The sequence below is a fragment of the Muscardinus avellanarius genome, assembly GCF_963383645.1.
Source record: "Muscardinus avellanarius genome assembly, chromosome: 12".
Taxonomy (NCBI): domain Eukaryota; kingdom Metazoa; phylum Chordata; class Mammalia; order Rodentia; family Gliridae; genus Muscardinus; species Muscardinus avellanarius.
The window spans coordinates 39,411,154-39,436,142 of NC_137798.1; the positions used below are offsets into that span (position 1 = coordinate 39,411,154).

The 24,989-nt window shown below is 42.5% G+C and overlaps 1 protein-coding gene across 12 annotated transcripts in view; it reads left to right on the plus strand.

Annotated features, from left to right (window-relative positions):
- NPAS3 (neuronal PAS domain protein 3) overlaps positions 1–24,989 on the plus strand; it is a gene marked incomplete at both ends in the record, with an annotated part of 883,378 nt that overhangs the window by 842,650 nt on the left and 15,739 nt on the right. For all 12 annotated transcript variants that reach the window (XM_080707497.1, XM_080707501.1, XM_080707502.1 and 9 more), the window contains 2 exons: positions 14,729–14,922; positions 18,939–19,045. In XM_080707497.1, the coding sequence (XP_080563623.1) occupies positions 14,729–14,922; positions 18,939–19,045 (301 nt within the window). The remainder of the gene's footprint in view (positions 1–14,728; positions 14,923–18,938; positions 19,046–24,989) is intronic.

Sequence of the window (24,989 nt, forward strand, 5' to 3'; positions counted from 1 at the left end):
ATAGGCTTCCATCCTTCTGAGACTGAGGTGACCACTTGAGCACACAGGCTCACCGTGCCACTCCATGGGCAGATGGAAGGAAAGAGTTCAGCTGCATGGCACTTCATTCATTCCAAAGACGGGTCTGAGTTGGGTCTGAAAGCTCCTCCTAGAAGTCTGTGTATGAGTAGTGTTGCTGATTACTTCATTAGAACCCTGCGCACTTCGAGAGCCATATGCTTTCAAGTTTCTTTAAATGGTATTAGGGAAAAATATCCTCAAGGCATTATTTTTAAAGGGGACTTCAAACGTTCCCCAAGAAAAAAAAAAAAGTACAGCACGTTTGAACTCCGGGGGGTTGCAGGAGAAATCTTACTTAGCAAGATTGTGAAAACGAAGCCTTCTTTTCAGTTGCAGGGTAAAGAAAGTGCTGGTCACAATCAGGGATAAATTTGAAAAGTGGATGGAGAAAGATGCAGAAAATCTCCAAATCCTTGGATCCTTACCATAAAATAGCCAAGAAGATGACTTGGGGAAGAAAATTTCTTTAAAAAGTAGTTCTCATTTCTATACCGGAAGGAATGAAGAGAAATGAACACCCTCCCCATATCTTGCAGAAAGCAAGAGTCTATAAATTCTTTCCATTTCATTGCATACAGAAGACACGTCTAAAATGAGCCCCCATCCCACTCCCACTTGGGTTGCATGGATTTCCCCTTACATTCAAAGACCTAGAGAGTAAGGCCACGGGTAGGGGAAAGCAATTCCTTTTGAATTTCCCTGCACAAGTTCTGTTCCAAAGGTCAAATCAAAGAGACGCTTCTCCAAGTTCAAACCCTCCTCTTAAAATAGATCCCAACCTGATCTCATTTAATGCATTGATGCCGGGTTTCTTAGGCATTATAGTTGCAGTCTTACATATCAAAAGGACTCTTGAGAAATTCACTCGAATTGATAATTCTAATTTCTTATGTATAACTACTCTATATTCACTCAGAGGACAGCTGCATTATATGCTAAACCATGAATTGTAAAAACGGATCCCTTTGTATGTAGGTTTGTATTAAATTGAGACGCTCTTCCTTTTTTTTTTCCCGTGTTTGGTCCCACACTTGAGTGCCTGGTGTCAGTTTGTATTTGGCTTCTTGAGCATATTAAAGTTTTTCTAGTGCTTATGATGTTTTTGCCAAGAGCACACTTGCAGCAATGTGTGCTAGAACAGTCTTTGTGCCAATTACTTCAAAAAGTATTCTTTAAAATAAAAAGGGGAGGGGGCTCATTTTTTTTGGGGGGGGGTGAAGACTTTCAGGTTATAGTGTGATGGTTTCAATTTTAATTTTTAAAGTCAATCATCCCCAGACAATGACTAATATAGGCTCTGGAAGATGCCCCCTTTGCTTTTCTGAGGCTTGCTTTTAAGCCTTTCTACAAAATGGCAATCCTGATAAAGACATAGAAAAACAGCGGGAATCGGGGTAGGAAGGAAACTGCTGTCTGCTGGCACCACACCCTCAGCTTTTTAAGCAGCTTTGGAAAGGAAACTGCTAGAAGCTTGTTAAGGAGTTTCCAAACGTGTGACTGTAAATGACTATGTCTAATCATGGCTGAATAAACCAACTGCAGCAAACGAGCTGGTGACATGCACAGAAGCCGTGCGCAGGAGTGTTTGGATTTGCGCGTGCTGAGTGGGTAACGGCCCAGGTGAGCGCCACGGGTCTTTTGAAGGTTAAAGCCCTAGTTTTGATCAAGTCGCTTAGAGCTCCATCGATTGATTGATAGATGAGCAGACAAACATTTAGGAAAATAAAAGAAGAAAATGGAAGGGAACACATCTTGAGATGCTCTGCTGAATGGAAGGAAAGCATTGGGCAAGTGATCATTTTTAGGCTTGATGAAAAAGAAGTTTTGTGTCTAAATTTGGGGGAATAGTCAAACTTAAGATGATCTTTCAAAATACATATAATCTACCTGACATCGTGTGTGTGTGTGTGTGTGTGTGTGTGTAACTGGGGATTAATCCCAGGGACATTTTACCTCCAAGCTACACACCTCTAGCCCTTTTTTAAATTGTTTTGTTTTGAAACAGACGTTCCCGAGGTTGATGGGAGTCTTGCAAAGTTGTTGAGGTTAGCATCAGACCTATGATCTTACTGTCTCAGCCTCTCAAGTACTGGGATTACAGGCATGTGTAATCATGTTCAACTTGCCTCAAACAGTTTTAACGATCAGAAATACAGTTATCCTCTTCCTCCTCATCATAACAATAATAATTATTATTAGTGCTTTTCCTTAGGAATAATTCATTTAAAAAAATCCACCTCAGGAGACAGCTGCACTGCTCTCCCCTGAGAACTAGTCTCCCTGCCTTTAATTCTGCACCCTCTGAAACTGAGGAAGACAAGGGTTGCTGGCTTCCACATCTGAAGTTACCCCCTAAGGGTTTTCCTTTATTATCAAAATGCAATGGCTTCTTCTCCAGCATGGGTGGCGGGATGGAGCAGGCTGCCCACACTCTGGGGCTGCCTTCACACTGTCTCTTAGCAGTGAATGCTAAGACAACCATCTCCATGCAGATGAGCTCTCAGTTCATGGTGCAGCTGTCTTTGGACATTGGTTGCATTCGTTACCGTTTAGAGTGTATAAAATTCTACTAGCAAACTCAAGAGAAGCAAAAGCAAAGAAACTAACTTAGAACAAGAGTGGTTGTCAAGCTCAAGAAACTTAGGTAAAACACACAGAGGTATTAAGCAAGGACAGGAAACATACCCTTGTATATGTTTATGTCCACATATCATATATTAATTCTTTTCTAGGTAGAATCTATAGGTTCCAAAGAAAGCCTATCAAAATATTCTTTTTGAGATATGATGTATTTTGGGGGATAAGAGAGGACTGGAATTGGGAATAGGAAGACAGCTTTTATTCTTTGCCAGGCATTAAACTAGTTCCTAGTCTTCTTTGTTTCCTGATGTTGTTGGGAAATACAGTCACAGTCTGTTATATTGAGAACTGCCTTTCTACCCTCAATACAGGGGCACGAAGTCTTAGGGGGCCTGGGGGGGGGGCATGAGGGGTGATACCCCCCCTTTACCTCAACTGATGGAGGAATAAAAAAGTTGCCCTCTACCGTGCTACAGTGGTCCTCTGTCCTTCTCTAGGAGACTTTAATAAAGTAACTGAATCAAACGAAATTTGATCAGATGTGTATAGTGCAGCCTTCTTGCTTTGCCCCTTAACAATTTATGGAGGTGTTTCTACCATGGTCCTGTTTTATTAAATGATATTTGAAGTGTTCCACTCTCAGAGAAAATGTGGTTTATATCCTTGGCATACATTTACATAATCTCGTTAAGGAGATCTCGGCAGCTTAGTTAAACTGTACCAATAAAAAAAAAAAAAAATCTTATCTTTAGAAATACTACTTTCTCCAAAGGGAGCAGGAAACAAATATGGGGTCTGGGCTCATTGAGAAGCTATAATTGTAATTATATTTTTTTACATTATCTATTTAAAGTTTGTTAAAAAAAAAAGATGGATGAGAAGTAATTGCTATGTTTGGAGGATACAGTCATGTAAGAAGAGAATGCTGTATCTAATGTATATTAAATGTGAGTTTTAAAAATTATTTTTATCTGCTGCCTTAGAAAATATTTCTGCATGTAAGAAGAACAGAAATGAGGGTGATGAATTACCAGCAATCTCTCAGCTCCCCACTGGAGCCATCAAATTAAGGGTTAACCTCCCAGGATCCCCTGAATTAATCAGGAGCTGAGCCAAGGGCAGGCCCAGCGAGGGGAGAGGGGATTGGCAGAGCACAGCCTCCCCCAGGATGCTCCGGGGCACAGCAGTGCAGCCCAGTGTGGTGTGGCCAGTGAGAAAACACAGACCTTATAGCAAAGAAAGAAGCTGGCACCAGAAAAGGAGCTGGGATCCTACGTGAGCCCAGGCCTCCTGCTTGTCACGCACCCATCCTCCGTTTTCAAAAAAACGAAGGCCATGGGCCATATACTACAGAGTAGATCTTTTTTCAGTACTGATTTCATTGTAAATATCTATTCATCCTTCTTTTCTGATTTGGAAGGCAATCTGGGAGGTGCCTCTGGGTCATCTTTATAAAGAGCTCTGGATTCATTCAGCTCCCCTGGAGAGAGAAGTCACGGCTGGTGGACGATCTGTCCTTCCAACCACTGCCACTCTGAGCACTTGGAGGGCCTGGGGGAATCAATATTCTTAGGCCCTCCCTGGATTTAAAGAATCTGAAGTTGTACAGATGAGACCTAGGAACCCAAACTACTTATAAGTGTTCCCGCTGATTCTTGTACAAGTCCAAAAATTAAGAACAACTAATTCTAGAGGTTGTTTTTGTTTATCTGTTTAAAAGAGATCCCTGATACCACAGATTTGGTGTCTTAATGCTTTCCCTCGTGCACCAGGCCCATTTAGTCATTTTAGATCATTGTTCAGTAAAACAACTAAATGGACTTTGTCCTTAGGAGTAGGAATGCCCGTGTTCATGTTCACCCATGTGCCTCAGTCTGTCTACCTTTAGGATCTTAGGACCTCAGGGAGAGAGAGAAATTAGCCCCTGACTGCCCTCCTTTTCCTCTGCCTTCCAGGTTAGGATGTCCTTCTATATAGTTTCAGGTCAGTCCACTTCCTGAACCAACCTCCACTTAATCTTTTCAGGAATTAGACGAAGCATCCAACACTGTGCTCGAAGATCTCATTCTTTCTGCCCATCTCATTTCCTTTCAAACCAAATGGAAAATCATGGAGTCCCTGAGAATTAACACTTTGGCCAGAATTTGCCCTGGTACCCAATCTTCCCTCCTCTCTTCTGTACCACCAAAGCTGCTCTTGAGTAGAACCTGAAACCCTGACACACTCTCTTAATTCATGTTGGACTTGAGTCCTTAAAAGCTGAATCTTACCCCTAAACTTCCTGTCCAATAGTAAAGATCCCTGATCTTATGGAAAATATTTGGATCAAACTCCTAAAAAGGCTCTCACTACCCACTTGCTTCCTGGGTTCATTAGCTATCTCCATGACCAGCTGATATCAACATCCCAGGACCCCCTCTTCTTTTGCGTCCTGGGCCCTGAAAGAGGTCTGCCTCGTTACCCACTCCCTGCTGATAATTTTTTCCTCCTGAATCTCCCTCAGTCTCACCTGTTCCTTGAGAAGGCAGTATCCCCTATTCTGTCTTTTTCTTATTCTCAATTGCTAAAGTCTCATTGTGACTTATGACAATGCCTACAGTTTTAGCTCTGGAATCAGTTTCTGGTAGTAAAATCTACGATCCTAAAAAAAGGAAAGGAAATGACTTTCTGTCATTCTTCTGCTCCCAGGGGGTTTAAAGGTTCCAACCTCTCCTTCCCATGGTGCTTGCTTCTCTGGGCAAATACCTGGGCTCGGCTCAGGTTTGGTGAGTTGGGAGTTGTCTGTTTTGAGGCCTCGTGTAGGGATCTAGGTGGCAGGAGACAAACAGACCGAAGGAGACCGCAGAGCTGTTAGAGCCAGTCTCCAGCCTCAGAATGTGGTCTAAATCCTGGAAAATATACTCACTGGGAATTTGCATGAAATAATATATACAAGGCTGATATTCTCATGCTGATTTAGATTAAGTTGTTGTGCTGTAGGCTAGATGTTTGAGTTCAGAAGACCCAGCTAAGCCCTTATCTTTCAGCAGGTTCAGGGCCACCTCAAAGCCCCCATCACTTAAAAATAATTAGCTGACTCTCCCACCTGAGCTAGTGATTTGATGATCTGTATGCTAAGCCAGACTCCTACAGGGGGAGAAAAAGAAAAGAGACCAGAGTGCCAGAAGGAAGCTTAATATTTAAGGTAAATTTGGATTCCCTTAAAGGACAAGTGAAAAATCTCTGAAGATACTCAAAACCCAGGGAATCTGTGGTGGCTTTTTCATGCCCACAGCCCTTTCTGTTCCCCTAGTCACCTAGCCCTATTCTGTGCTTGACATTATATGTGGAAAATAATGCACATAATACTTGGCACTTTCTTTTGAAAATGAAAATGATTCCTATCACTAGTACTGAGAGATATCCCTAAAAGGAAGGGGAAGAGCTTCCAGATGTGTTCTCCTGTCACGGGCCTTCTTTCTTTAAGTATTGATAGAGGGGAGGTTGTATCAAGGTCTTCAAGATGAGCTCACTCATAATGAGAAGGTATCAGGGGAGCACATCTAAGTGGGGATCTCTAAGAGCCTATGGCAGGTGAAGGAGCATATAGCAGGAAGAAAAATAGAGACTTGTCCAAGCAGCGTGGCGGTTAACACACTCCCACACTCGTCCTAGACTCTGCAGACATGCTGTTACGGCGTTGCATACGGCCACTCACTGATTCTAAGAGAACAAAAAGTCAAGCACTGATTTTTTTTTTCCCCCACTATGGAACAATCAAACAATGTGAACTTGGACGCTTTTATCAAAGAAGGTGAAATTTCAACCCAGAACTGTCATGCGTCTTGCCTCGCCGTGGATGGCATCCGAGTAGTGCTGGCAAGGAGTTTAGAAAAATACGGGCTATAGCATTTCCTACATCTCTTTATGATAAGACGGAAACAGTGAAAGGAAGCGCAAGGATCGAGGTCTGATAGGAAGTTGAGCTCAGGGGCAAAGACTTTCTTAGTTCAGAAAGCTCTTTTGAAGAATATCTATAGATTAGCTTTAAGACCAGGCCAAAATGAACCTTCAGAATTCAGAGGCAGTTTTTACCAAGCATTGGCCAAAACCAAAGCACGCTTCTATCCCAGACATAATGCATAAAATCCCCATTGATTAATTCTTAAAGTAAACCACATTTATCAACTGGCAGCTGTACTGTGAAATGACCGCCCCCACCAGAGGGTTATAACAGTGGAGAGGGGAATGGTCCTCACAGGAAAGGCCACCCTATTGAGCATTCAGTTAAAGAAATCACTAGAGGCCATCACTGCCCAGTTTTGTTTTTTTTTTTTTCCCCACCATTTTATCTATGTGTGTGTGTTACTAGGGAATAAACCCAGGGGCATTCATTCTACTTCTGAGCGAAACCCCCAGCTATATGTTTTGCTTTTATTTTTATTTATTTATTTTTTTGTGGGTCTGGAGATGGAACCCAGAGGCATTTGACCTCTGAGCTATAATCCCTACCCTATTTTTTATTCTTTATTTTGAAACAGGGTCTCACTGAGTTGCAGAGGGCCTCACTAAGTAGCTGAGGCTGTCTGTGAACCACGATCCTCTGGTCTCAGCCTCCCAAATGCTGGGATTACAAGCATGAGTCACCAAGCCCGGCTTTTATTTTTATTTTGAAACAAGGTCTCCCTATATTGATGAGTGTCTCCCTACATACTGAGGCTGTCCTCGAACCTACAATTCTCCCATCTCAGCCTCCCAAGTACTAAGATTACAGACCTATGCTACCAGGCCCAGCTCACCATTTTTTTTTTTTTTTTTTTTTTTGGTGTGTGTATATGTTACTGGGGTTCCTGGAAGCCCTTCTACCTCCAGACTATACTCCCAGACCTATTTTATAGTTGTTGTTCTTGTTGTTGTTGTTGTTGTTGGTTTTTATTTTGGAAACAGGGTCTCTTAAGCCAGCACGACTGGCTTCGAACCTGCATGATCCTCCTATCTCCGCCTCCCAAGTGCGGGGATTACAAGTGTGCGCCACCATGCCCGGCTCAGCTCACCATTTTATATCTGAAGAAGCTGGTCAAGGTAGATGACTTGCTGTGGTTACCCAACCAAGGCTGAAATCAGAGGCTCTGCTTCTCATTTCAGTATTATTTCTTCTCTACAATATTCCTTTCATTTTTAAAGCAACTGTTCCTTTTTAGTTTCATGGCCCTTCATATAATATTAGAATTAAGGCTTATATATTTGTATATTGTGAAATAATTCACAATTATTTCCCATTTGCCTACTAAACTTTACAAGGAAACCATAACCATTCTTTGGCAACAAAATGACAAGCTTGGCATTGGAGTGTTATAGAATGTAATTGTAGGTGGAGAAAAATGGATCTTAGGGGCTTTGAGGAACTTTAGTTTTTTAACAAAAGTTCAGTATTTCCTCCACCTGCTTAGCCACAGGGGATATGTTCCAAGACCTCCAGTGACTGGGGATGTAGCTCAGGGGTAGAAAGCTTACCTAGAATGCACAAGGCCAAAGCATATCTCCAGTATGGATCAACACACACACACACACACACACACACACACACACACACACACATATCAGTAGATGCCTGAAACCTGGGATAGTACCAAACCCTATATGTGCTATATTTTTTCCTATACATATACACCTGTGAGAAACTTCAATTAAGATTAACAGTAACTCACAATAAAGTAGAACAATTATAACAATGTTCTCTAATAAAAGTTTTGTGAATGTGGTCTTGGCCTCTCTCTAAATATAAATAAATTAATAAATATTAGACTGTGCTGTATTTTCAGACCATCGTTAACTGTGAAAGAAAAGCATGAATAAAAAGGAACTACCATAATTTTTATAGAGCCAAAGAACGTCGACTTAGAAAAATAAAAAAACAAAATAGCTGGGCGAAGTGGTGCACGCTTGTAATCCCAGCATTTGGGAGGCTGAGACAGGAGGATCCGGGTTTATGGACAGCCTCAGCTACTTAGTGAGGCCTTCTGCAACTTAGTGAGACCCTGTTTCAAAATAAACAATAAAATAATCTGAGTTGGAGGTGTAGCTCAGAGGCAGAATGTCCCTGGGTTCAATCTCCAGTGCTACAAAAGAAAGAAGAAAAAGAAACCAAAATATAAGTTGCCATAGGCTTCAAAAATTCAAAAAGACAAAAAATGTAAATGCCTTTGACACTCTTACCTATGTTTTCTCCATTTACACTTCATTGAAATCCTTGGTTTTAATTCACTTGGGGGCGAGAAGGTCTTCTAAAACTATACTTTTAACAATCACCAGGTAAGTGTCCAATTCATACCCTCAGCTTTTCCATGAACATCCCTTCCAGGATCTCCATAGGCTACTCTGAAATAAACTGTTCACAGGAAAATCACCTCTGTCCCACCCTGGCCAGCAGTTCCTCCATTGCCAGTTCCCATTTAGTCCGCTGTCACCGTCATGCCATGACCTATGGTCTGGCTCTTCTCCCAGTCCTCATGGCCAGTTTCTATTGCTTATACCTGGGGACAGAGTCTGGGAAGCCACATGTTACCAAAGCTTCTTAGGGGACATTGCCACATAGCCAGGATTGAGAATCACTTTCTTTTTTATCAGATACTGCATAACTTCCTTCTTTTTAAATATACTTTTATTGGAGCATTGTAATCTCACATCATAATATGGTTCGGAGTGATAGGGACATACACACACCTCGCACTTGGCGAGCTTCCTGCCTGCTCCCTCCTCATACCCTCTCCTTCCCTGTACATGATATTAAGACTGACATTAATAATTTTAAATGTATGTGGCATCAATGGAAATATTTCCTTCATTAATTCTTCCTCCCCACCACCACCATCCATCAATCCACTGGGGTTTCTCTTACTTTATTTGAAGTTCCTCTTGTTATCCTGATTTCTCCCAAGCTTCCTCATATGAAAGAAAACATATGACCCTCCACTTTCCGTGGCTGCCTAATCTCACTTAGCATAATGTTCTCCAAATCCATTCATTTTCCTGCAAATGACATAATTTTGTTCTTCTTTATGGCTGAGTAGAATTCCATTGTGGATCTATCCCATAATTTTGTGATCTTTTCATCTTTTGATGGACACCTAGCTTAGTTCAGTGATTTGAGTATTGTGAGTTGTGCTGCTGTAAACATGGATATTCATGCATGACTATAATTCTGATTTCAGTGCCTTGGAAAAATACCCAGGAGTGATTTAGCTGGATCATATGGTAGATCCATTCCCAGTTTTCTAAGGAACTTCCACACTGATCCTAAAACTGTGCTAATTTGCAAACTCACCAACACTGCATAAGAGTTCCTATTTTCCCACATCCTCAACAGCATTTTATTGTTGTCCTTATTATTATGATTGTCATTGTAATTGGAGTTAGATGGAATCTCAGTATAGTTTTGAATCATCTCCCATTTATTTATTTATTTATTTGCAGGTCTGGGGATGAAACCCAGGAGCATTTGACCTCCGAGCTACACCCCCAGCCCTATTTCTTATTTCTTTATTTTGAGACAGGGTCTCACTAAGTTGCAGAGGACCTTACTAAGTAGCTCAGGCTGTCCGCGAACCGTGATCCTCAGGTCTCAGCCTCCTGAATGAATGCTGGGATTACAAGCGTGCGCCACCACGCCCGGCTTCATCTCCTTTTTATGACTGTGCTACAAAGATTTGCATATGTCTTACCCTGATATAGAGTCAAAACTCTTTGAAGATAGGACAGGTTTACATGTGATTCACTTTGGTCTGCACCCTGGTGCTCACAAAGGTCCCTTACATACAATGTGTTTTAGAAACTAATGAATCAGCCAGGCATTGGGAGGCTGAGACAAGAAGATGGCAGTTTTGCAGCCAGTCTCAGCTACTCAGTGAGGCCCTCTGCAACTTAAATGAGACTTTTTCAAAAATAAAAAATAAAAATAGGGCTGGGGGTATAGCCTGGAGGTAAAATGTCCCTGGGTTTAATTCCCCAGTACTGCAAAAAGAAAAGAGAAAGAAAGGAAGGAAGGAAAGAAAGGAGGGAAGGTGGGAGGAAGGAAGGAACTAATGAGCCAAGAATATACCTTTTGTTAACCTTACTAAGAAGACAAAGAACATCTTTGCCAAATATATTCAGGCCCTCCATGTCCATGGTTCCCACATCCAGTGATTCAACCAACCACAGACAGAAAACATTTGAGGGGAAAAAATTGCATTGTACTGAACACGTACTTTTTTCCTTGTTGTTACTCCCGAAACAATGCAATACAATATATATGTATAATAGTATAAATACAATATAAATAGCAACTATTTACACAGCATTTACATTGTCTTAGGTATTACAAGTAAATAGAGATGATTTAAAGTATAAGGGAGAATGTACATCAGTTATATGCAAATACTACACTATTTTATTTCATTTTATTTATTTATTTATTTATTTATTTATTTATTTATTTGCTGGCACTGGGGATGGAACCCTTCTACCTCCGGGCTACACTCCCAGACCTATTTCATATTTTATTTGGAAACAGGGTCTCTTAAGCCAGCTCGGCTCCTTCCAACCTATGCGATCCTCCTGTCTCCGCCTCCCAAGCGCGGGGATTACAAGCTGCGCCACCACGCCCGGCTACTACACTATTTTAGAACATCTGCAGGTGTTGGTATTTGTAGGGAGTCTTGGAACCAATCTCTCACATTTTTTAAATTTCTGATACACTAGCCTGGAAACTAAACAAAACATTTCAGCTATCTGAGCATCATACCTACCTGGATATTAGGTATGAGAGCTAGGATCCCTACCCAGGTCTTCCTGACAATATTCTTTCTTCTACTTTTCAAGTCTTAAAAGCAACTACAAGATGAAAAGTTCAGCTATCTACATGTTTGGATACATGCTGTCAGACATGTTTCTAAAATGCGAACATACCTGTCACTTAAGGGGAAAGCTCTGTTGGAATTATGGAAGGGATTTGGGAAAACATTTTAGTTTAAACCTAAAACTTAATTGTGGGATGGAGCAGATTTCCCTTTCTTCTCAATCCCACTCTTCCTCACTTCCAGACATATAGACAGACAATACAACCTTCTGATTATTCTTTGACATTTCTTGACAACTGTTTAGCTACCGCATTGATAATTCCCTAAGGCTTTTTTCCTCCTTACTCTGTGCTGTTTCTCAAAGACTTTTCAGATAAGCCAAGCTTCTGGTTATAAGTGAAATCCCTTTAAGTGCATAATACCATTTAATGAAGGTAATAAATTGGCATCTGTTGTATACTTCCAATGAATCATTCAGTATGAATATGTGCATAAAACACATACCAGAGTAACAAAGTTGAAATGATACTCAAGCAAGACCCAGAAATTTGGGTTCCAGGACATTTGCTATTTCTAAACAAAGGGACTTTGGACAGAGAGTGAGCTTTCCAGAGCCTCTTTCCTTGCTTATAAAATGAAAAAGAGAGGGGCAAAAATAGCCTCTCAACTTTCCTTCTAAATATGAAATACTATGATCCTTTAAAATAATGAGACCTAGCCAGGCGTGGTGGCACACACTTGTAATCCCAGCATTTGGGAGGCTGAGACAGGAGGATCACAGTTTTTGGACAGCCTCAGCTACACAGTGAGGCCCTTTGCAACTCAGTGAGACCTTGTTTCAAAAGAAAAAAGAAAGAAAGAGAGAAAAGAAAGAAAGAAAGAAAGAAAGAAAGGAAGGAAGGAAGAAAGAAAGGAAGGAAGGAAGGAAGGAAGGAAGGAAGGATAAAGAATGGGGCTGGAGGTGTAGCTTGGAGGTAGAATACCCCTGGGTTCCATCTCCAGTACACACACACAAAAAAAAAAAAAAAAAAAACTCAGAAAGTAAAAACATATATATCTATATGTTAAGACCTATATTAGGTTTTTGGCCGACATGAAATTAATATTTTGTCCTAATCTTTATTGGCTGATATTTCACTGGCACACAAAGACATTATTTTCCAATTGTAGGACTCTTTACCATTTACAAAGTGTTTACCTCCATTGCCTCCTTCAATTTTCATACATAACTGCTGAATAGTAAATATTTATCCCCATTTCACAGAAAGGAAAATTGAGACATAAAGAGGCTCCGTGACCCACCCCGGGATCCTGCTTCCACCTCCTCCAATACCACAGTAACCAAAGACAAAGTTGGAGATCTGAGGCTGGGCAGACCGGACCTGCCTATGCCTCCCCCATGCCTGTCTTCCCCAAACGTTTTCCAGCCCAGATGCCTTTAAATTGCTTTGGAATAAAACACCAAGTAGGGATTTATTTAGCATATCATTTCTGGGTGTGTGTTTTCTGAGCATTTATAAATCTGCGTTTTTCCAAGAAGCTGAGTTTTCCTGATAAAACAAGACAGATCATGATAAATGAGCATCTATGTAAGCCTAGCTGGGAGGAGGACGGGAACTGTAACTCCCCTCCTGTGAAGTTAATCCCGTTTCTTTTAGCTATTTCTTTATTAGTTAATGAGGTCTTGCGAAAATGTGTGCCTGTGATGGTGTTTTAGCATCCTTGCCTCTAGGAACATTTTCAAATATTCATAAAGTAGCTCATCTGACCAAAGCTTAAAGCAAAGGTGCATTAAGTATGAATTCAGTCGACTTCAAATGTGGGTGGTCGAAAAGCTGCTGCTGGAATAACCTAAATAATCCTCCTCATTGGTGTTTCCAGATCCGCAGCTCTGGGCACAAATGTGAAGGGTGACAGGGAAGAGGTATTATTTAGAACAGCTAGGACTCTGAAGGGCAGCCCCTTAAGCTTTGATCCTGCCTCCTGACTGACAGGAGTGTGGCTTGCTTTTGGAAAACAGAATAACTTAAGAGAAGCAAAAATAAAATGGGAAAGAATTGCCAGTGGAGCCCCTGCGAAGGAGAGCAGGCTGCAGATCGTGTTGCTCCTGGGAGGTGTGGCGGCAGGCCTGCCTCCCACGTTGGTTCCAAGTGGAATCTCAGTAGATGCTTTGGTGCTCAGTGTTGCATTTGGAGAGCAAAGCAGATGTGGAGCTCAGTTAGCTGCTGAGCTGAGCTCCGTGGCACAGTGGACCACAAAAGTCCCAGCTACCTCTGCGACCTGGTTTTGGAAGGTGACACAGCTGCAGGGTCCTGAGAATACAGCTAAAGTACACACGCACACACACACGCATACACACGCATATCCACACAAATCCTTCCGATTTTTTTCACCCTTTTGTGATTACGTCCTCCCAAAGAATCATTTCAGGAAGTTGACAAAAAATCTCTGCTTCTAGGTGCAAGTTCCCAGCAAAGCTTTGGTGGTTCTGGGTGACCTGGTTTATAAGTTGGTATGCTTTGGTGAAGAAACCAAAAGTGAAAGCCTAATATTCTCCTTAGAGTTTCTGGGCAAGTACCTCTAAGCTGCTGCCAAAATGGTGCAAGCCTTCTTCACCCTACTTTCCAGTGAGCTCAAGTAATAACTGGAGTCATGGACAAAAGTCCCCCGGCCATCAACCCCGTGGGCACAGTAGCAAATCCCCACATTCCTGGTCCTCCATGCTGCCCAACGTGAGATGTCTGTCCTCGAAAGAACACACATTCGTGTCAGAGCCAGCGAGTCTTTTATTCGTTGGAGTCTTTGGCCTTTTACGATATCAAGTCTCGCATGAAGAGAAGCTCAGAGCCACACTTCCAAAGGAAGATGCCCATGTAATTCTTCTCAGTACAAAGGTGGAAAGACAGACATCTTCCATTGAAGGGCTAATAGTGCAATGTTTTCTTCAACAGCTCAGTGTTTGCTTTTAGGTCATTTTCATTTGGTTATGAATTTCCCCTAAATGTACAAACAAACAAATTTTCAAGTCTTAAAAAAAAAAAACAGCACCATAATAAAGCTGCCTGCCTTGAGAAATTCTCTGACTTGATTATTATTTCTCTCTTGTATCTTGCCACGAGGACGTTGAGGGCAGGCTGACAGCCATTATGATTATAGAAGATATTCGCTAATGTTGGTCGCTCCAGATGTAATTTTGCATTTCTCAGAAGAAATAACCCTTACATCTGAGACATAACTCTGACCGGTGTCCTGTCCTTCATGGTCTTTTCCAGGTGATCCACATAACAGGCCGGCTACGCCTGAGAGTGTCGCTGTCCCACGGAAGGACCGTCCCCAGCCAAATCATGGGCCTCGTGGTGATGGCTCACGCCTTGCCTCCCCCCACGATCAATGAAGTCAGAATTGACTGCCACATGTTCGTCACTCGAGTAAACATGGACCTCAATATCATTTACTGTGAAAATAGGTATTTTCCTTTGTTTTCCTCTGCCCTCTTACACGGTGCGCGTGGGTGACGGTTTGTGTTTCCAGCAGCCTGAAGGGTTTTGCTCTCCCAAGGAAGCTTATTACAAATCCTGATCTTGTTTTTTAATGGCTGCTTGGACTCACACCAAGCATGCTTTTTATTTAAAATTTACATCGCTGCCCTGATTTATATTAGGGACAACAATTGTGCAGATCGGGATACCCAGACACCCACCCATATGCTGTATAATGAAGACCCCTATTTTTTGGCTGAGAACCCAAGGACACAGCAAAGCCGAGACATTACTGGCAAAATGTTGCGGTAGAGGGCATCTCCTGCTGCCTCCGTGTGACCCACGTTGACTAATTCAAGCACCTGGCGCCCTGACCGACAGCGTGGCATGGGGGGTGGGGAATGAGAATTGGAGGCCCCCAAAGGAAAAAAAAGGGATGCAAAAGGAATCTGTACCGCTTTTAAATAAAACGTTATCATTCTGAGGATTTCACTTTTAAAAATTAAGACAACTCAGCATAGAAATGAGTTGGCAGTTCTTCCTTAAGACTGAGCTTTTATAAAAGGACTTTTAAGTGGGGCGTGGTGGCGCACACCTGTAGGCCCAGCATTTGGAGACAGGAGGATCATAGTTCTCAGACAGCCTCAGCTGCTTAGTGAGGCCCTTTGCAACTCAGTGAGACCCTGTTTCAATATAAGAAATAAAAAAATAGGTCTGGGGGTAGAATGCCCCTGGGTTCCATCTGTAGTACTGTGGGGGAAAAAAAAAAAAAAGACATTTTCCATTAAGCACAAAGCAAGGGACAGGGAAATGGGACAGTGCCCCTTCAGACCTTTCACCTAGAAGTCACCAGCCCATCATCAGATGGATCTGGAGAGTTGGGGGAGAGGCAGAGCCATGAAGAAGAGCCCACGTGTGAGCCATGGGAAGGCGGCACGGCGACACTGTCCGTCCTCTGGTACCACAGCGACAATTACTGAGCCCGTTCAGGAAGGATGCTTTTGTGGCAGCGATTACTATGAGGCTTGAAGGCAGAATATTTCCCTGAGCCCTATGTGAACCCCGGGGAGAAAATGAAAGAGGAGAATGGTCAAGTGGCTTGGGTAATTGCCCTCTCCAGAGGCTAGCCAAGAACAAGTTAGCTCGCCCCTGCATGCTGTCCACCGGGAAGCCGGACACTGGCTGAGATCCGGTAAGAAGCCACCTGCCATTTCCAGCCAGGGTCTGATTTGGTGGAAGGAACCATGAACAAGCAAAGATGCCCACCTGGGCTTTGAGCACTCAGCCGGGTAGCTGACATCGTGAACATGGTGCCGTTATTTCATGAGTAGCTCGAAATCTGCTTCCAAGTTCTGTGTCTCTTTATTAAGATGTTTACCATCATGCCTATAGACTTGGGTATGTCTAAGGCATTTCAGAAGGGCCACAGAATATTACAGAAGACGAGCTAGCCAGAAATGACTGGCAGGAGTTGGCAAGTCGTTCAGAAAGACAGATGACATTTAATGAGCGTTTACTACCTGCTCAGCCATGTGCAAACAACTCACCTGCACCATTTCATTTCAGTCTCAGGAGATTCTCAAGAGGTAGATGCTGCCACCGTCTCTATTATTCTTGGGCAATTTAGGCTTAGAGAGAAAGGATTCCTTGCCCTCAGTTCAAAGCCAAGGCTGCCTGATTCAAAAGCCCACGCACCAAGCTGCATGCCGTGGGGTCTTCATTGCAGGGACCAGTCAGAATAACCTCTGAGGGGGACTCTCCCTTCATACACACCATGAAGCAACACAAATGCTGTCCACAAAGCTGCTTAATCTCTTCCTAAGGATGTCGAATGTAGGAGGGAGACCCCGCCAAGAGTGAGTGGTAGATGCAATGTCAGAGGCTGTCTACTTACCCGATTGGCATTCACTATCACTACACCCTCCCAAAACGGAGTTCTTGGCTTATCTCCCAAACTCCCAATCATTGTCCTATCCCAGAACATCACTGAATTTCCATTCCTGTGATCAATTGATCGATTCTTTTGACAAGCTCCACGGACCTGCGTGTCTCGTAATACCACTCTAGTAATTGAGATCATTTTCTGTAGCCTGCTTTTCTCTTTTTTCTTCCCATTTAAAAAAAAAATGCTTTCCACAACCCCCCATTAGCCAATACAATGCAGCATTATTTCCCAACTGAAGATGATAGTAATTATGAAAAAGACCTGTATTAAAGGTAATTGCATATTTGAGCAGCAGGAAAAAGCACACAGTGTGCCAGGCACTCTGCTGTGTTCTGCTGACTCCCCTCACTAATCGCCTAGCCACCTCTGAGCTTGTTTTACAGATGAGGAAACTGAGGACCAAGGTCAAGGATGCCTCCGGGTTCTGGTCTGATGCTTCCTGTACATGCAATAAGTGTTCTTTGACCACTGAGCCGGTGTGTTCACCTAGGTGACAAGCTCTGTCCATCTGAAGGGTTTAATCCAAATTAAGAACAAACTAAAGAAAGGCCCTCCCTAAAGAATGGAGTGGCCTTTTCCCGGGGCTTATTATTTAATTGGGGAATTGTTAACTAGAAACGAAAGCTGGCTCCTACCCACTGCAGACCATTCTTCTGTTCATCCCTAGAACGGCCTCAGGCAAAGCCGGCATCTGATGCTTTCTGAGGGACTGGCAAATTCCAGAACCGCCAGTGAGGGTCTTTTAATGACATTCTTGTTCCCTCATTTGCAGAAAGGGGTGTAAACTGCACTTAGAAAACAGGCTAATGGTTTTAGGAAAACACCACCGACTCTGTTTTGTAGCACAAAACCACAGGATCCTCAGAAAACACTCCTTTTTACTTCCCCCAATTAGTCTTATTTTACTAAGAATTCCATTTGGGCCAAAAATATTTAAATCGCTAGTCATTGGGAAATTCACTTATGCAGTAGCATATTTTAATTACATTGCATGATATTTTGGTCTTTGTTTTTCTTTTTATTATTTCCCTGCCTTTGGAACCAGAAGTAACACCCCAACAGTTAATCTTACGTGTTTCTTAAATGTGTCATCTCCAAAGATTTACTTTCTACTTGAATAGATCATATGTCATAAATTCATTTAAAACACATACACTCATACACACAAACAGAGTAAAGAGAATAAATTAAACAAAAAAATACACTCCATTTTGGATTGACCGGAATGAATCTGTACTTGGTGATACCAAGGGTAATCAGCACTTTGACATGTTTGTGTAAAGCAGGCAGATTCCCTCAACATGTTTTCCAATTTGGCTTCTATTTTTCTGTGCTCTGCCCGAGGACATTGACGTCTGGACAATCAATGACAGGGGCTTACACACACGTACGGCCAAGCACAAGCCTGGGAGAGCTGCTGAAATGGTTTAAAAGTTTCTGTGTGGAATATACCACAAAGTACCAGTTAAAAGAGCCAGGAGTGAAAGCTGAGCTCCCAACTGACTAAGACTAAAAAAGATAATACCCCCAGGCATCTGTATGTCTCAGCATTTAAATTATATCCCTTGAAATGCCAATTTGGACTCTGTGCCAAGAAGCAGTCGAAGCCCTTTTTCATGGAAATACCCAATAGAAGACCAATCTGTTTAAATGAAAGGTGTCTCTAATCATTTGGTATAAACATAGCATGTTTTTATTTTATTATGTAACCTTGAATTATCTTGGCCTGTAATGAGGATCTTACATTGTTACTGGTTCTCAATAATTTCATGGAATTATGTTGTCTAAGTGTGCATTCTAGTGCCAAAAAAAGAGAAGAGGAAGAAAAGAAAAACCTCTCTAATTACTTAAATACAATTGCTTGATCTAGCACATTTCCTAGTTTTGAAAAAATTCTGCTATATGCGAAAAAAATCATCTCTAAAAGCTTTCCTCTCAAAGTGCCGCGTCCTCTCCGATGCCTGGCACAATGAGAACGCATCAGCAGATCAGCTCCCTGAGTTCCTTGACAGTCTGTGCATTTGCATTCTAAGTCCCTGCCTGTGTTCCTCTCTGCAGGATTAGCGATTACATGGATCTGACCCCCGTAGACATCGTAGGGAAAAGATGCTACCACTTCATCCATGCGGAAGACGTCGAGGGCATCAGGCACAGTCACCTAGACTGTAAGTGGCTTGAGTGGGGGAGGAGTGGGGCTGGTGTCGACTGTCTGCTGCTGGTTTGGCTTCCGTACGGATTTCTCCCTTCATCTCTCCTGTATCCATTTGAGATGACTATCGGCGGGCCACGAGAAAAAGTGAGACATAAATCACTTCAACTTGTGTTGCCATTAGATTGGAAGCTGGACCTCACTCGGGCCCAGAGAAATTGCTAGATCTTTAGGTGCTCACCCAGATTTCATGTCCGCTCGCGCGCACTCTCTTTTTCTCTCTCTCTCCCCCTCCCTCTGTCCCTCCCTCCCTCCCTGTGAAGGGGTTGGGGGCCCTTGGTCCTGCTTCCTTGACCCCTTCACTTTTGAAAGAGCAACTTCTACTTGGGAATCTCTGGTCTCAGTTTTGAACTATACATGGGAGAAGACACGTTCAAATGGGCCAAAGCCACCAGCCACAAAACAGAAGCAAGAGAGCAGCTCAGGAGCAGGGACAAGGGGGCAGCTCCAGGGGCGTGTGGACACTAAAGCTCACAACAGCAGCGTCTTTTCATGTGTTTCTGGAAAGAGGCTTATTCAGAAGGGCAGATGCCTCCAGACTTAGGCTCCTGAGGAAAAGGAACTCCTCTCCTCTCCTTGAGTCTGCCTCCCGGCTCTGGGCCTTCAGGCTGAACTCCAGGGGACCTTCTATGGCCTGTTAGCAAGCCCAAATAGTCACGTGCTGGCATCGTCAAAGCCCTCTGGCTGGGCACATTGAGCTGGAAGGGACAGAGGTGACTCTTCCCACCAGAGGGCCTTCTTTTGACCAACAGACTCTTCCTGAAGGAGGAGAGCTCTATACCCCATTCCTAGAACCTTCCAAACCCAGGTCTGAACTCAGCGTGCAAGGTGCCACAAATAAAATGGTGCCGCTAAAGCTAAAGGTTTTATGTAGGAAACACCAGCCAAGCAGTCTTTGTATCCACCCCTTTCCCTCCCTCCCTCCCTCCCTCCCTCCCTTCCTTCCTTCCTTCCTTTTGTCTTTTTGTTGTTGTTGTTGGCTTTTTTTGTTGTTGTTTATTTGTTTGTTTTGGTACAGGGGGTTGGATATAGGTACTCTACTACTGAGCTATATCCCAATCCTTTCAAATTTTATTTATTTTGTTTTGTTAATTTTTTGTACTAGGGATTGAACCTAGAGGTGTTCTGCCTATGAGCTCTACCCCCAGCCCTAATTAATTTTGGGGGGGGGGGCAGAAACAGGATCTAATTAGGTTTCTGAGGCTGGCCTCAAACCTGTGATTCCTGTTTCCAAATTTTTATTTTTGACAGGGTTTGCTGCATTGCCAGGCTGGTCTCAAACTTGGGATCCTCCTGCCTCTGCTTGAACTTAAGATCCTCCTGCCTCAGTCTCCCTAGTAGCTGGATTACAGGTGCACCACCATGCCCAGCTCCTCTCCCTTTTCTTGTCATGGCTGAAAATAACTATTTCAGATGTTTCTTGCCCTTTGCAATTATTTTCTCATTTCAAACTCGGATCTTTGAAAGGAAAATGGAGACCGTAAGTTCAAGTCTCAAAGTGCGACTATCTAGTACCATGTTTCTAACTGTGCCTTAGCAACACTAACGTGGGACCAAATTCAGTGTCCAGTTCTGTGTATACCTTGGCCTGAAGGCAGCTCGCCAGCACATTCTACTCCAACACCAGCGCGTGCCTTGATATTGCACCCCAGGGATTTAGAGAACACACTTGTTGCTAAGAATAAATGGGTGTTGTATATCACAGAAGCAGATGGCTCTTCAATTAATTGAGGAGGAAAATGATGTAGTTCCCTGAAAAGAAACATCAGGTTCTTTGTTGCTGCGGATTCAGAGAAAATAGAGAAAAACTCAGTCTCTTTGAAGGAAGCCCTAGTTTATTTTTGGAAGAAGATAGGCCTGAGATCCACAGAGACTTTAAAAACGAATATATTGTTTTTAAGATACTTTAGTAGACCGTGTGTGAGGACAGGGTGGGTGAATTCTTATTTTGGAATCTTAATTAAAGTCTAAATTCAGAAACCTGACTTGGACAAAAAAGAACTTTGTCACCCTCCACTGTCGTTTGGAAATCGTCACGCTATCTCTCTGGGATTTGATTTACGGCTTAGAGAAACGCAATTCCTCAGGAGCAGTGAGCAAGGGCGGTTCATTTCTTCCCATAAAGCAAAGGTCTCCAACAAATATATTTGATGCTATTCTTTCCGGTCTACTTTTATCTCATTTTCAGTAGCTAGAATAATTTGAGAGCGTTGAAAATAAACTAATCTACCACTCTCTATTGTGCCATTCTCCTAATTTTTCTGGTACCTTGCCAACTAATAAACAGAGAAAGCATGCTTTCAAATTCTATGATTTTTTTCATTACTTGATATTGACATACTGGCTATTGCTTTATGATTTCGTCTACGAACAATGATTGAGTTCACTCTTTTAACTCATACACATGACTTCTAATTTTGAGCTCTTTTAATAACCTTAAACACATGAAAAACAAATAGAATGAGCTGATAATTCTGCACAGTAAAATACACTTCACATATTTAGCTATCATGCTGTGGAATAACTCCACAATGTCAAGTAGCACACAATTAGTAAAACTGTAGGGGGAGGAAAAGGAGTGTTTTGATCCTGAAGAATTTTGATCCTAATCAGATTGAAATTTCAACGTTCTTGTAGTGCTTAATATCTTCAATCACACACACACACACAAAAAAAAATCAAACTGATTCCAATGTCAGGTTTTTGCCTTCTGCAACTGAAATAAAATGCTAAAATATACAAATGCATCTCACTTTGTACAATAAACATTAACATCATTATAAAGTAAGATTGAGTCTAAAATTGTGTGATGGAATGTCTGATGTTTACCTAATTCTCAAACCAAAGCTAGCCCAGTAACAAAATGACAGAGCATGTAATAAGTCTTGGTTGTGTAAACACTAGAAGAAAAGGCAAAAAGCCAGCGAAGCATCTTGCTTGTCCACAGCCCTAGGCTATTACTGAAGGATACCTCCACTGTGTCTTCTTGGCAGGAGAAGGTCATGGTGACATAGAATCGGTTCAAGAATAAGATAGAATTCTAAAACAAAGGGATGGTTAAAAAATAAACCACATTAACTATTTAGCTTTTCTTCCTCGAGCGATTGGCACAATTCCTGGTTCTTCCCATGAAAGACAGGTTTTAGACATCTGATTATGCTTCTGATATTTGGATGTCTGTCTTACGCTCTAGTTTTAGGATAAAACAGAAAAAAATAGTCTCACTAGTCTTTAGTAACTAAAAACACTGTCTTTATCCCTGGTATCTGTTCTCCTAGCATAGGCATCTGCAAAGCTGTAAATGAACTGGTCTCTAGAATGAGAAAAATCCAGGGGGAATCTTACCTGCATCAGGATTTGACTACTCTGAAAACCTCAACCAAGAAATCAGACCATCTCTTTCCTACTGGGCTGATTCGAATACCTGCTAGTTTATTGAATTTCAACATAGAGAATAACTAAGAATCATGGTACTGATGCCAACATGTGGGTTAGTGGATTTAAAACCAAGAGAGATTCAGCCCCCCCCTTTTCCCCCCACTGTGACTGAAGACCTCTGTGGTGTTTATTTTTTAATTCAAGCTCAATCTCATTGATACTTCAGGTCAAATTAACCAGATTGGCACTTCAAGGCTTGAATTTTAAACCACTCACATTAATAATTATTTGGGTCCCTTTCTCGCTCCCTCCATCACTTTGAAGGTGCTGACCTACAGAGGAGCAGCCATGACCCTAGAATCCCCTTCTCATCACCCAGAGCCTCTGTGTCACCCTTGAACCTCAAGGAGTTTTAACCATCTACCACTCTTCCTCAGCTTCTAGCCCCCAAAATAGAGCACTGGGCCAGACACAGGGGCGGGCTCTGCATTTCTCTTTATTCCTACGTAATCCAGCCTTTTGTCTATAATAGGAGCTTAATTTGCCCTGACACATCCCCCAGGATTCTTCCTGGGTCAAATCAGCAACAACTCTCTCAAACCCTAAAGAGTGGCCTGGGGGTGGGGGGGGTCCCTTTCTCCTTGTGACATTGTGCCCCACCAACAACCACAAGGCTCTGCAGGTGTAGGATTTCAGAGAAAAGGAGCCACTGACCAAGGTGTGGTGGTGATTTTTTCTTCCTGGAACTCTACCCAGAATGAGAATACACTGGAAGAATTAATCTAGCAAGAGAGGAGGATGTCTAGATCTGTCTATGAGACCATGTGAAGATAAAAAGCCTAGCCTACCCAGTGGACTTGGGAGTGAGTATTTAAAAACATATATATAGTAGCCCAAGTGTTCATTTCTTAATTACCAACTTCTATACTTCTTAACAAAACGAGTATACAGCTACCTGGCATAATGCATTCCATGCTGTTTTGCATCAATAACCCCTACACTTCCCTCCTGAAGGCGTCTCATCGCCAAATGCAAGCAGACTGCTTAATGCAGGACTAATTAGTATATCCCCTTCCAGTCTGTGGGCCCTCCATTGTAATTCCTTCCCAGCTCATTTTTTTCCACAACCGAGCATCAATCAAAGTAAGTGCCCTGCCTGCCTAGGCAACACAAGATGTCCTGCATGCATTTGTCATCTGCCACACAAACAAAGGGGGAATTTAATTGTTGATTTGGGTATGCAGCCATTGCAAGCAGTGAAGGAAGCCGCAAGTGAAGGAAGAAGGGGAGGAAGAAAGTTGCATGGGTGGGCCAAGTCCAGATGGCACAGGGGGCTTTTTTCTGTTTTCTGGTCTTAGCCCCTTCATCCACACTGGTCTTCAGGGACGTGGCTGCAACCTAGTCATTGGCTGGACTTTTTCCCAAAGCAAATGAGGTGCCGGGGGTTTTTTTCTTTCTATTTCTTCCCTATGAATATGAAAATTCTTGTGGAAAAAAATGTATTTAACAACTACAGTGTCTGCCTTTCTTCAGAAGCCAAGTCAGCCTACATCATGTGCTTGTCCATTAATTGAAGACCATCCCTGGGAAAAAGATAAAGCCAGGTCTTTATGCAGGAGTGAAGTAGGATTATTACTTTATGTCTTTGTTTGCTCGCTTGCTTGTTTGCCAAGTGCTAGTTCTGGCTTCGCGTGTCCAGGGGCAGGCAAGCACGGAGAAAAGAGACCAGTGAGAGGCCAAACCCCCAGCTGAGTGTCTGCTCCAGGTGGTAATAGCCTGTACCAGCAGTATTGACAACATCCAGGAGCTTGTAGAAATGCCGAATTTCAGGCCTCCCCCAAATTAACTGAATTGAAATCTGCAGTTAAGAAGATCCCCAGCCAACTGTGTTCATGCTAACGCTTGAGAAATACAGACCATAGTGGTAGGTAGACGGCACTATTTTACACAGAGTAGATACAAACCAACTAACCATCTCCCTCTAGATTTAGATGAATTCGCCCCATAATAGTAAGCTGTGAGAAGCACACTGGCTCAGGCACCTCAGTCAGTATGATTACACGAGAAACCTGAGAACTTTACAAAGATGTAACGTTTTAAATATCAGTGATGGAAGTGGAAGATGGCAGTGTATATTTTCTTCCAATTTAGGAAGAAAAAGAAGACCTTTGGTGTTTGGTCCTAGGTTACTGTTTTCCTGTGAAAATCGATTGCGTGTGTGAATGTGAGCAGCAATGTTTTCCCTGTTCAAGTTCATCTAACATTTCTGGGTTCTCGCTATACAAAACCATGTGTTATTACGAAAAGATTTTAATAACAACTCAGTTACGGTCTCTGCCTTCAAGGTGCTTACATGCTAGTAGAGAAGACAAAATGAAACTGTCAACTCTGAATAGGTGTCATGAATAAAAAGGATTAAGATATATTAAAAACATATAATCCAGGCATGGTGGTGCACATTTGTAATCCTAGTCCTTGAGAGGCTGAGACAGGAGGATGGCAGGTTCGTGGCCAGCCTCAGC